Source organism: Ostrinia nubilalis, chromosome 7, assembly GCF_963855985.1.
Source record: "Ostrinia nubilalis chromosome 7, ilOstNubi1.1, whole genome shotgun sequence".
In the NCBI taxonomy this organism is placed as follows: Eukaryota; Metazoa; Arthropoda; class Insecta; order Lepidoptera; family Crambidae; genus Ostrinia; species Ostrinia nubilalis.
Genome location: NC_087094.1, coordinates 10,554,795 through 10,568,238, shown reverse-complemented (window position 1 = coordinate 10,568,238; position 13,444 = coordinate 10,554,795). Strand labels below are relative to the sequence as shown.

General features: G+C 35.3%; 2 protein-coding genes across 4 annotated transcripts; one reads left to right on the top strand and one right to left on the bottom strand.

Moving 5' to 3' along the window:
* The first annotated feature begins 6,206 nt into the window (after positions 1–6,206).
* LOC135073271 (ER membrane protein complex subunit 10) lies at positions 6,207–9,460 on the top strand. 3 transcript variants are annotated; one of them, XM_063967385.1, is made up of 6 exons: positions 6,207–6,305; positions 6,392–6,506; positions 6,678–6,845; positions 6,959–7,227; positions 8,244–8,340; positions 9,293–9,460. In XM_063967385.1, the coding sequence occupies exons 2-6, from the start codon at positions 6,456–6,458 to the stop codon at positions 9,374–9,376; spliced, it is 669 nt and encodes a 222-aa protein (XP_063823455.1). In that variant the 5' UTR covers positions 6,207–6,305; positions 6,392–6,455; the 3' UTR covers positions 9,377–9,460. The 3 variants fall into 3 exon arrangements, with proteins under 3 accessions (XP_063823455.1, XP_063823456.1, XP_063823454.1); XM_063967386.1 differs by having other exon boundaries at positions 6,216–6,301; XM_063967384.1 differs by lacking the exon at positions 6,207–6,305 and having other exon boundaries at positions 6,312–6,506.
* Positions 9,449–11,409, bottom strand: LOC135073270 (DEAD-box helicase Dbp80). The gene is made up of 2 exons (XM_063967383.1): positions 11,249–11,409; positions 9,449–10,974 (listed from the first exon to the last, which is right to left on the bottom strand). The coding sequence occupies exon 2, from the start codon at positions 10,964–10,966 to the stop codon at positions 9,569–9,571; it is 1,398 nt and encodes a 465-aa protein (XP_063823453.1). The 5' UTR covers positions 10,967–10,974; positions 11,249–11,409; the 3' UTR covers positions 9,449–9,568.
* Positions 11,410–13,444: the final 2,035 nt, after the last annotated feature.

Here is a 13,444-nt window from a genome sequence, read left to right as displayed (position 1 = left end):
GCTTCAATCCCCACATTACTCTATTAACAACCCGAATAAGGAAACTAATGTATATTTTTAGGAATCTCCGCCGAGTCGCCAACACAGATGTAATTAAAATGGTTTATTTAGCATTATGTCAATCCTTGTTGACATATTGTATAACCTCATGGGGCGGTGCACCTAAATCATCAATGTTGCATTTGGAGAGGGCTCAGCGTGCAATTTTGAAAGTGAGCAACTCTTTGCCGTTTCTCTTTCCAACGAAGGATCTTTACTCACGCTGTAATGTACTTTCGGTTCGAAAACTTTTTATACTGCATACTGTTCTGCTTCAACATTCTTGCCTACAATACAATAATTATCTTAAAGGCACTAGAAGGGAATACAAGGTTTGCCCCAGCAGGGAATTACGTACACAGTTATCGCATAGATTTTTTTGTTTCCTTGGCCCATATTTATATAATAAATTGAACAAAATATTATCTTTCTACTCATTACCAAAGTATGCATGCAAAAAACTGATACTTGAGTGGCTGTTGAATTTGGACTATGGTGAGGCTGAGGATTTGTTGAAGGTTTTGCTATGAGGGCTCATTCATACTACACATGCCTGACACACAAAACTCACACACTCACATAACGCACTTAATATTACTAACAGTATCACGTATTTTTATGTATAGTGATGTGCAAGTACTTGTGATCTCTCTTCGCACTTTGCGCGTGTTTACTTGGTCAGATTGTTAAGTTCAAGGAGCAAGTTGAGGGCCTGGTGATCTATCACACAGGGATTACCCTAGTTTAGACACCAGTCTCTCGCAAAGGTTCTGTTATTGTAACATTCACAATATTGTAGTGCCCATTATTCTTTGTTACCTTTGTGAAGAGAAAATAAACATTTATTTTATTATTTATTATTATTATTTATTATTAATTGTGTCTGGAACGCTAGAATGTTCGTCGGGTTTATATTTTTACTTTTAAAAATAAAATTATTTTGTTTTCTATTGGGACTAATAACTCAGAATATTATTAAGTACTACCTAATAATTTAAGATTTTGTTTCAAATTAAATTCTGAAACATACCAACCTGTCATTAGGTACCTACCTTAATTTCCCGTTTTCACCATCAATCCCTAATTTTTAAGTGACCCCTAATGACAAAAAAAATCCTGTTAAGTTACCAGAGGGGTCTCGTTTTTTGTGTTGTTTAAAGTTTCTTAACTTTAGAAAGTTAGCTAAACCTTAAAGCTAGCAGTCACTGCTACTTGGAATTGATACCTCGTATCCCAGTTTCAGCTCGTATATTAGGAATTAAAGCACAAGCGCTAACTAACTGTATTTTTCAATTAGAACCCGTCTAGCGGGATCGCAACAAAGACGCCGCGCGCCGCACGCACGCAGCGAATGGCGATTTCAAGATTCAGAATTAATTTAGCAAGCTTTTGAAAAGGAAACCCTACACATACTCCAATTGGATTATTAAAGAAGTGTAAGTATCTATAGAAACGCGACACCTTACTTAAAATTTTGGTAGGGGTAGGTATGTACTCCTTACTTATAGATAAGTACGGGTTAATTAATAGCGACTACGGGAAAAAGTAGAGCAGACTACGAGGCAAAGAAGTTCAGACGTTCAGAAAAGTCGCAACAGAGAAGCAAGTAGGTACCTACATACTTATTAACTACCTACTAAAAGTGACTTAATTTAAGAGAATAGCAAAATACGTGTTAGGTTCTAATTAAAGTTATCTACGAGTATATTTAATTTTAGCAATTGACAATTATTTTATTAAAAAGCTTATAGTTACATATGTTTTCGTGAACTTAGTTATTATTTTTAATTCATAATGATATTTAAAAAATTGACGAAAATCGCTACCGCTCCATGCCGACAGCGAGCGTTCCGCCTCCGTCACAGTCACCGCGTCGCCGCCATTGGATAAATAATTCCGTTCGCGCTTATCCACTTCAACTACTACTAAATTAAGTTTGTCCCGGCTGTCTGCCGCGAACAATGTGTACGACACGACTAATGCGCCTTTTTATCCACCAGCGCAGACTCTGACCAACGTTAGTTTATTGAAACAAGTCTTCAAAGTAACAATAAACTGAATTTTCATTAAATTATAAAATTCTCATAATATGTAATTCGAATGTTTAGCCTTTAGGCTGTGTGTGGTCACTTACTTACTAAACGCCGTAGGCCGCATCACTATACAGTCGTGTTAAAGTGTCTAAGAAAGAAATTATAAGAACTCGATTAATGTGATAATGGAGTGAGAGTCAAATTCTCGATAGCCTACAATAATATTACCTTCTTGGTTCATGGTAGGTACCTACTAACACGGTTGTCTTAACTCTTAAGACGGAGCCAAAGAATTCCAATAAAGTCAAGATGATTTTAGTCATTTATCTCATTGTGGCTGAGGTAAGGGAGATCTATGTTACTAAACCCGATTACCCTCTCGGAGCTTCCCTTGTGTTCAAAGTAAATGTATTGGAGCGGAATGTTCCACGTCAGAGGTAAAGGCAAGTATTCATGTTTAATTTCGCCTTGTATGAGCCTCGTAAAAAGTCTTTTATCTGGACCCAAATTCCAAAGATGTTTATTGATTCGAAAATCAATATTGATAAAATATTACTTGCGGGCAAGGTTTGTTGTTAGACTACATACTCATGTAAATTTTACAGAGAGCTTTTTAGGTTTCAGTAATGAATAAAGTAGAATAATCTTTTATTTTCAAAAAAGCTAAATTTAAAATCCGGCTTATAGGTTCCCCTCATCATACACTGGTCATCACAAAAATCGACCCTCCCGCGACAAGCACTTTCAAACGTATGCATCCCCACTTCCCACCAATATTGGCACCATTTAAAAGCCTAGTTCTAAACTTCATTTCATTAAAGGAAATGTTTTTACCCCAAAAATGTGTCTGTAGATGATCCACAGTCACTTCTTCAAAACGCTTGAGCCAACTTTTATGGCTATAAATAAAACTGTTAAGTTGGGATTAATCGCTATCCATCTGTTAAAGAGGACACGTGAGATCATTATTTGGTTTTATAACCATAAAAATTGGTTTAATTGATCCCAGAGGTGAGCCCAAAGTAAGGTCTTTTTTCAAGTCACATTTATTGTATAGGTTTATTATGTTAATCGTTTATTAAGAAATTAAATGTGTTTTTCTTTTAGGGCTTTCAAATAACACCAATATTGTTGAGGCATCATGATTGTGTCAGTAGAAACGAGTTTTCCTGTAAAACGTAAGTAGGTGGGCCGATTTTTGTGATGACTAGTATATTTAAAGTCTTGTTCTCACTATAGAAAGTAGTACATAGTAAGTAGTATAGGAACTTATTATTAGTACTTAATCTGTGGTAGGTAGGTAGTATCGTATGAAAATTTTATTAATTTAAAACAGATCCATGATTCAAACTCTGGACACTCTGACCGCGTAATATAAGCCTTTAACTATCAAGACCGACGAATTAGACGCACGATTGGTCCGGGAACTAATAAAACTATCGTAATCCCGGAGGTGCGTGCTTTGTAACTGTTCTTTAGGATCTTGTCGGAGTTCCTGTTCGCGACCAATGTAAGTTCTTGATCTTGTTAGCACAAAAACATACCGATTGTTCAAATTCACCAACCTGTTTTTATTACCTACATAACTAAGCAATATTTTCAAATAATTTGACACGAAGGAGTGATCTGCCCCCCTAGACAAAACGCACTTTTTGATCGAATCGAAAATCGAATCCGTCAAAACTCCATACAAATTATAAAAAAAAATAAAACCGACTCCAAAAAACCTACACTAAAACGTAGAAAAATAATTACTAATTACCTACTTATTTATTAGGACGAATTATTAATATTTATGTAGGTATACCATGATTGATACTTCTGGAGTCGGTGCCAAGATTATGAAACATGTAAAGTTTGCCTGCACCGACTCCAAAAGTATCAATCATGGTATACCTACATAAATATTAATAATTCGTCCTAATAAATAAGTAGGTAATTAGTAATTATTTTTCTACGTTTTAGTGTAGGTTTTTTGGAGTCGGTTTTATTTTTTTTTATAAAATTTTACTTATTTCTTGCTTTTTAGTTAACTAATTATTACCTTGATGTTATCACTGAAGGTAGGCAGTACACTGAGACCAAAAAAAATTGGTTCATAATCGGCGGAGATATTGCGTATAAAAAAGTTCATCCCCAATTTTCCACCCTTAGGGGTGAAATATTTTCTTCAAATTCGCATGAAACCACCCTTTTGATAATACCTATTCAACAAAAAAATAATCGTTCAAATTGGTTTATAATCGGCGGAGATATTGCGTATAAAAAAGTTCATCCCCAATTTTCCACCCTTGGGGGTTGCTTTTTTATTATTAAATTTAAATGGGACCACCCTTGAGGTATTACCTATACGCCGAAAAAAGATTTGTTCAAATCGGTTCATAATTGGCGGAGTTATCGCGTAACAAACATAGAAAAAAAAAAAAAAAAAAAAAAAAACATACGGGTCGAATTGAGAACCTCCTCCTTTTTTGAAGTCGGTTGAAAAGGGGCTTTTCGACCACTTTTCGACTGGTTTGCGATTATAATTTGCACTTTGTCTAGACCCACTGATCTCTCTTGATGAGGCTTCTTGAACCCCTAGACTATGGAGGCATGAATGGAGTTTATGTAACATTTAAGTACTTATAGGTAGTGCTGATGATGATGGCAGTGGCTACGCAGCACATTACGCAGAATAGTCTCGGAGGATAGGTCACTCAATGAAAGTTGAGGCGAACACGTAAGTACTCAGAGCGTATTATTACCGTGCTCAAAGTAACACATAATATTTGAATAAGTACAGAACACAGCAACACATTAAATACATTCAAGTTCAAATATCGACGAATACACTCGTACACATGGCCACAGTGTTAACTATCCATTTCCGTTTTTGCTCTCGCTCTCATCTAATGGTGATTCTTTGCGATAGAACGAGACGGCATGACCGGCAATGGGCTGTTATCACTGTTGCCGATAGTAGGTACCTTGTTTTTGTTAAATGTCTGAAAGCGAGACAGAACGCCTTAAAGCCTTGTTCGCACTAGTCTAGTAATTTAATAGCTAAATATGTCCGGTCACCAAAAATTTAGTCGAATAAGTTACTATACAGTGTGAGTCACGTTAAAGTGTACATATGAAAATAGATGAAACTAGATCTATTTTTATCGACAAAAAAAATTTTTTGAGATTTTTTTTTAATTTTTTATTGATTTTTTTTCTTCCAAGTAAAGAAAACGTAATAACTTTTAAACTAAGCGGTATATCCTGATAAAATAAAAACAATAATAATGTTAAATAACAGGCAATACTAAAAAAATACATAAAATACACAAAAAAGGCCAACAAATAATAAAAAATTATACTTTTTGAAAAAAATCTGCTTTGAAATTCGTGTTCGATCATAGCAAATGTTGTGATAGGGATAGACACATGCGATTTTTGGTTTTACAAAGATAATACGATAGAAAATAATACAAAGTAATAAAAACCACCTGTTATAGGGGCATTTTTTGGAGAAATTTATCAAATAACCAAAAAAACACGAATTTAAAAGCAGATTTTTTTTAAAAAGTATCATTTTTATTATTTGTTGGCATTTTTTGTGTATTTTATGTATTTTTTTAGTATCGCATGTTATTTAGCATTATTACTGTTTTTATTTTATCAGGATATACCGCTTAGTTTAAAAGTTATTACGTTTTCTTTACGTTTAAGTAATTGGAAGAAAAAAAATTCTATAAAAAATTAAAAAAAAATCTCAAAAATTTTTTGACCTCTTTTTTGTCGATAAAAATAGATCTAGTTTCATCTATTTTCATATGTACACTTTAACGTGACTCACACTGTATTTTAGCCATAACGCGTCCCTGCATAAGCTTATTCGTTCATCGGCTAAACTACTTATTTACTTGTAAACTGTACTTACTCGACCAAATTGCGAACGGTTTTAGTAGCGATTAATTTAGTTTCTAAAGGCGAGTTGCTCTACAAAACACTTGACTAGTGCGAACAAGGCTTTAGAGACTATGCAAGACGTCAGCTCAGATCGCGGATACAGATACAAATTTTTGCTTAATGGCCTCAATTCTCGTTGCGCGACCTATATCAATTAGAAAAAAATTAAAATCAAAACGCCTATAATCAAAATCACGGATCATCTTAAAAACAAAACGACAAATGTCAAAATGGACGGTAAAAAAAAGTTGGACGTGACATCTACTGTCAATGTCATAAAGGGCCGAGTGGTAGGTAATTTTCGGTCGATTTTAATTAGAAACTGGATAAAACACAAGATAAAAACGATTAAGATTAATTTGACTAAATCATCTTTCTAGATTGCCAGTGAAGTAGCTTACAGTTGAATATCGTCATCATTAGCCTACTATTAGATTCGTCAATATGAATTACTTATTGGCGACTGTTTTCATAATAAAAATTATTCATTCCACCGTGAGTATTATTTAATTTTAGTTTTATAATTCCTACATTGTTATTGTAGAAGCTATCTACTCATTCAGCTCATGTGGTTGAAATGCAATCTGTCAAAAATAAAAAAAATTGCATCTTTTATGATAACAAAATTTCCAGGTTCTTCTGACTCATATTTTTCTCAAATTTTAGGTGGGCATTGATTATGATGGGTGGCTGAATATAAAGATCGAACATTCTCTCAATTGTGGTAGTGAAAAGTATTGTAAACGGGGAAATATTTCCCTGAAGAGTATTAGAGCTGGAACATCTGTAATTGATCAAATAACATTTGGGAGACAACATATTGATGAGCTTAGGGTAAGTTAAGTCTAAAGGTTATTCTGTTGGACTTTGAAATCCAGTATAAACATTGTTGTACAGCTACCTATATTAAACTTGTGTAACAGTAATGAAAACTTGCTTGATTACAGGAATTAGCTGATGTAGACGGATTTTACACTCTTAAGACTACATGCACCTCAGCTGACAACAAAGACACAGAGTTTCTGTCTTCTGTAAAAGCACAAGCCATTCTTGACAGCGGCCTCTCAGATGTAATCAATGCTTGGGTTCTGCCTAATGGAGCCATAATGGCAGTTAGTTTCCAGGTGGATAATGCTTCACAACCACTGGTTTATGGAAGCAATAATTACAAAATACATTCAAATTTTTACCTCCGATATGTTGAACAAGCTCCAGTGTAAGTTGTTAATTATTCATTCAATTTGCCGGGAGATTTTCCCGTCACGCCAGCCTCAATGACATCATACGCAGGTCTCTTTCTAGCGCTTCCGTACCGGCCATTCTTGAACCAAATGGCCTGGTTCGAAGTGATGGTAAGAGACCTGATGGTATGACTTTGGTTCCATGGAAGGTGGGACGGCCACTAGTGTGGGATGCAACCTGCGTAGACACACTGGCACCGTCTCATCTTCCGCAAACCTCGTCTGGGGCTGGTACTGCCGCTGCCTCAGCGGAATCCCTCAAGCGACGCAAATATGTAGGTCTTAGTAGTACCTACATGTTTGAGCCATTTGGGGTCGAGACGCTAGGTCCGTGGGGACCAAGTGCTCATCGCCTGTACAGGGAATTAGCCAAGCGGCTGATTGACTGTACAGGTGATAGAAGAGCTGGCGCATTTCTTGGCCAACGAATCAGTTTGGCCATTCAGCGCGGAAATGCAGCCAGCATTCTGGGCACCATGTCGCGTTGTTTGGACAGCGATTTGGGACATATTTTTTATTTGTAAATATTTGTAAATATTTAATTTTAGTCTATGTAGGTTAATTATTTGTATTATTCTTAATCTCTTAATTCTATACTTTTAATAAACTTATTACATGAATATTTAATACAAATATCAGTTAATTTTCAGGACACAACAGCATTTAATATTTGTACCTTGTTATATTTTATGATAAAAGAAACAATAAGTAAGGTATCATCATTCCTAAGCAAAATTCAATCATATGCTGCTGTAGTAGTTTATAGCAGTTTTTTTAGTGCCTTGTCTAATTATCTTCTAATTAAACTTGTGACAATATTAAAATACTTTGTTGACATACAATCATCTTGATAGTAATAACCAAAAACTGGCATCTTAGAATATTGTAAATAAATAAGTATGGTTTTGCTACAAAAATAGTCTGATGTGCTATCAGCTGCACAGTGATTTGTGGGGACTGTTAAATCTAAAAACTACATTTTTTATTTCAGGCCTGATACAGCTTCTTATATACAAAAACTTGAGCGTGAACGAGAAGCAAGAGAAAAAGGAGAAGTAAAGGATAATAGGTCATTCCTAGCCAAATATGTAAGTAATTGTTTCAAAAAATTCAAACTATATGTAAATAAAACTATTCATTAATTTTTATAAAAAAAAATGCTGTAAATAGATCAATATTACAATGGAGAAGTTTCGTGATGGTGAAAACATTATATTTTACTGAATGGGATTAAATAAAATATAGACTAAAACTAAAAAGACAGGAAGTTGTTTTTAAATCCATCAAGAAATGGCTGAGAAATTAATTATTTAAATTAGTACCTACATAATTATTTTCGCGTGGAAATCAAACATAGGCGGTGCGTTGAATTCCCACCAACCGTTCTAGTTTTAACGCGTTGTTGAGAATGACGCTACACATATATGTCAGTCTTTTTCTTCTTGTATATGGCCAGCAGGGCTAAGATGCGCGCCGTGATAATACTGCTATCGCGGCGTTATATCAATTTTGACGTCACTATATCGTTTTATCTACCGGCGCTAGGATATGTCAAAAAAAGGTTACAAAATAATTTCACTACGAAAGAATCTTGAGTGACCCTGGCTAAAAAATTAAAAACTACTAGATTTTTAAAAATTGGATCTGTCAACAGCACTGTGGGTCTAGACCTTAGACAAAGTGCAAATTATAATCGCAAACCAGTCGGAAAGTGGTCGAAAAGCCCCTTTTTTGTATGGAGTTTTGACGGATTCGATTTTCGATTCGATCAAAAAGTGCGTTTTGTCTAGGGGGGCTGGTCCAGGGTCGATTCACTGTTTGTACTCAGAATGAGTGCCGTGACGTCACCGATCAAATGGCGCGAAATATTTGTTATGCGCAACTTCTTTAATGATTCTTTCACAATTATTATATTATTGATTTTACTTATATTTTCAAGTTTTATTAATAGAAAAAAATTGGAAACTTCTCCATTGATAGACCTTAAAACAATCTCATTTCCGTATCTAATAGTACATAACCTGTGTTATATCTTTACAGTGGATGTACATAGTGCCAGTTGCAATTTTTGTGATGATATCAGGAGCAACAAACCCAGAACAAGCACCACAAGGGGCAAGATAAAAATAATAATATTCATAGTGTTACAAAAACATACACTGATGTAGTAGATAATTTAATCAAAATTAAAGGCTATTGTACCAAAAAGCGTCTTTTATTATGTCTACAAAATGTTACTTAAAGTGAATACAGTAAGTAAAGGAATAAGTAAAAAAATAAACTTGGTTGTCAAAACCTAGAATAGTTGTTGAATCATTAAACACCAATCTTTTCAATTTCTTCTGCATCTTCAATATCAAGCAGTTGAATTTTCTTACCAAAATGATTTTCTATATCATTGCAAATCTCCATGGCTAAAGGCGAATCTACTAAGTTAATAGCAATACCAGCCTTCCCAAATCTTCCCGTGCGACCAATTCTATGCAAGTAGGTTTCACAATCAGCTTTTCTGTTCATGTCCATAGGCATATCAAAATTGACTACCAAAGTCACCTGCTCCACGTCTATACCTCGTGACAAAACATTGGTAGTAATTAATACCTTTTCCAAACCAGCTCTAAAGCGATCCAACACTGCTATCCTCTGCTCGACTGTAAGTTCTCCTGATAAAACAGCAACAGAATGTCCATCTTTTGACATTTTTTCAGATAGCCAACTAGCAGTTTTTCTGGTATGACAAAAAATTATTGCTTGGCCTATGGTAATAACTCCATAAATGTTACATATTGCCCTATATTTTTCCTCAGCACTTTTACATTTAACATAATATTGTTTGATGTTATCCAAAGATTCTTCCTCACGAAGCAGTCGAATGATGATTGGATTAGGCACAATAATCTCAGCAAATTCCATCACTGCACTGTCATAAGTAGCAGAAAAGAACATCATTTGACAAGTTGATGGTAAACATTTATGTATACGAATACATTGGTCTTGATGACCTTGTCGATCAATCATCACATCAGCTTCATCCAGGACAAACACCCTAATTTTACTCAAATCAAACATGCCAAATTTTACACCCCAATCCAGCATTTTTCCAGGTGTTCCAATAATAATGTGGTCAGATATTTTAGTACCTCTAGGCACTTCTTCACCTCTAACTGCATATTTCAACTTAATTTCTGGACAAAACTTAGCCATTTTGGCAGCAACTTCTCCAGTTTGAATTGCAAGTTCATATGTGGGGCTGAGGCACAATACTTGTGGATAGTTCTTTGAAGTATCAACTCTGCTCAACATAGCTAAAACAAAAGCTGCAGTCTTACCAGTTCCCGACTGAGATTGAGCGATCATATTTTGGGGAGGATCGGCCAATAGAGTAGGTAGTGCAGTCTCTTGAATTTTAGAAGGTGCATTGAATCCCATAGCATAAACACCCTTCAACAAATTTGGTTTTAAATGCAGAGCTTCAAACGTTTTTACAGAATACAGGGGTGAATTTGGATCTTTCCTTTGGACTTCAATATCTAATTTTGACTCCACTAAGCCTTGACGTATTATCTTCATGAGAAGTGATGTTTCAGCTGGATTAACTGCATCAACAGATTCATCAGACTCCGTAGTTTCGTCATGATTTTTCTTTAATCCTAATCCAGCCACTTTATTAGAAATTTCCAATTCCTCGGCTTTCTGGCCCCATTGATTCGCCATGATGACACCTGAAATTATGGATAATGTTTTTATGAAGTTTACATTATGAAGCTTATCTTAACCACGTCTTAACCATAGTAGAGAGGACCTCAGTGCTACAGAAATGAAGCAATTTACTCTTTTATTTTTACTCATTTATAGAGAAAGCAAGGCGCAAAATACAAACGTGTTTACAAGAATTAAATATTAAAAAGTTGTAAGAGAAAGTACCAACACGTTCCTTGCTATGAAAATTCAGAAGTACTGCAATACGTAATTATGAAAATAAAATTGATTACTTACAATTATCTCGATAGTTATAAAACGAAATTTGTAGACTCAGCACTTAATTAGCGAATTAAAAACTCTTATTTTCCTGTAACGTGAATCAACCAAACCAACAAAGAAAATCACCGGGAAAAATATTTTTTGACATTTTGTTAAATTGCCACAGACTAGCTGGAGAGTATGACATTTTGCAAAGCACAGTGCAAAATCAGTTTTTTTTTGTTGATTTACCCGAGATATTATAAAATATTAAAGCATAGGATCGTATTCGTAATAGCATCGTATTCTTTGTACGTCATAAATAATCGATAATTGTATTGAATTTGGATATTTGGTTCAAGTCGTCTGTCTGCTTGTCTGTTAATCTAATTTTTAAAAAAATGACTGTCAATCTTTTTTTGCTGTTTGTTTTGTGTTGTGATGATGATGTATATGATGTATATGTCACCGTAAAATTGTGAATTCCGTCAGATTATAATCTGACGTAGTTAAATTACAATCTAACCTAACCTAACCCACTGTTAGTTTACAATCTAACGCGTTATATTATAAACTGACAGAGTTCACAAATTCACGTTGACATAAATATATAGATGACCCACGCTGTGGGTCTAGACAAAGTGCAAATTATAATCGCAAACCAGTCGAAAAGCCCCTTTTTTGTATGGAGTTTTGACGGATTCTATTTTCGATTCGATCAAAAAGTGCGTTTTGTCTAGGGGGGCTGAACTGTCCCGCCAAACTCAGTGACAGGGGGGTGCTACCGTCAATACCGGATCGCTGGTTCAGATTTTTGCCATGTTGGAAACCATAATATGGTTGAACGATGGTAGCGCCCCCCTGTCATTGAGTTTGGTGGGAATTATTTAAGTCAGTAGCTTTTAGCAGTGTTGCCAGAAGGTTACTTTTGAACTGCATTGGTTACTTTTAGGTTACACTAATGAAAAGGTTACTTTTAGGTGATTTTTCAGAAATTGTAGAATTAACTTTTACAGGTTATTCAGTAAAAAATATTTATAGTGACAATTTAAACATTATGTCATAAACTGCATTTAAACATGAATTTGATTTATTATTTGTTATAAAAAATGAGTTTTAGCCAATGTTTTTCGATAGTGAAACGCAAATCCATGAAACGTTTTTATACGACCGGTCACTTTTCGGTCTTCATGGAATGGTCAAAATTTCGAATTTAGGTAAACGATTGATGATCAATTGTATTCATTTTCCATTCATGAACAACCTTACACAATCGCTCCGCACCCCCCCCCCCCCCCCCCCCCCCGTATGAAGGTTACTTTTTATTCAAAAAGGTTACATTTTTTAATATTTCTGGTAATTTCTGACAAGACCCGACTGGCAACACTGGCTTTTAGGCAATTTAGACTGACTTTTTGGCGGGCTTTTGAACGCACTAGGCGCGATTTTTGAAGCCAATTTTGTATTTTTCTCTTTTTGTGTTATAAATAGTTATCTATCTATTGGAAGTCGTTAAGTCAACTTAAAACTCGACTATGCCGGACGGGGACGGTAAGGACCCGCCCAGGGGCAAGGAAAAAAGGAAGGCACCAAATAGAGATCACACCTATACGAGTGCAGATGAAGATTTCTACAAACCGTACGTAAAACCAGGGTATAGAAGGCTATTCGCGGAGAACACGGTGAGTGGCGAGTTTTCTGTATTTGTGGAAAGCACGAAAGAGAATGAGAAGATCGGGAACAACAATCCCATCCTGACTACCAACCTTTTCAAAAATGAAATCAAGGGCATTACCAATCTTAAAAGAATTAACGCCAATAAAATATGTGTCACATTTTCCCAGTCTAGTAATGCCAATAACTTCCTGAAAAACGATCCCTTCCTAACCAAACACCAACTCAAGGCATACATCCCAGCCACAGCAGTAGAAACAGTCGGCGTGCTTCGCTTTGTACCCACTAGTATCAGCAATGAGGAACTTTTTAAGAAACTCTCGTCATCATACGAGATCATAGGTGTACGTAGGTTCACCAAAAAAGACAACGGCGAAATAAAGCCCTTCCAATCTGTGTCTATCCCATTTTTATCAACTGTGTTACCCGAACATGTGTATCTAGACCTTTTTAGGTTCAGAGTATTCCCATACAACGCTCCATTGTTGCAATGCTTCAAGTGTTTCAAATTCAACCATGGTGCTAAAATTTGTAAATCTGTGCAAAAATGCTCAATAT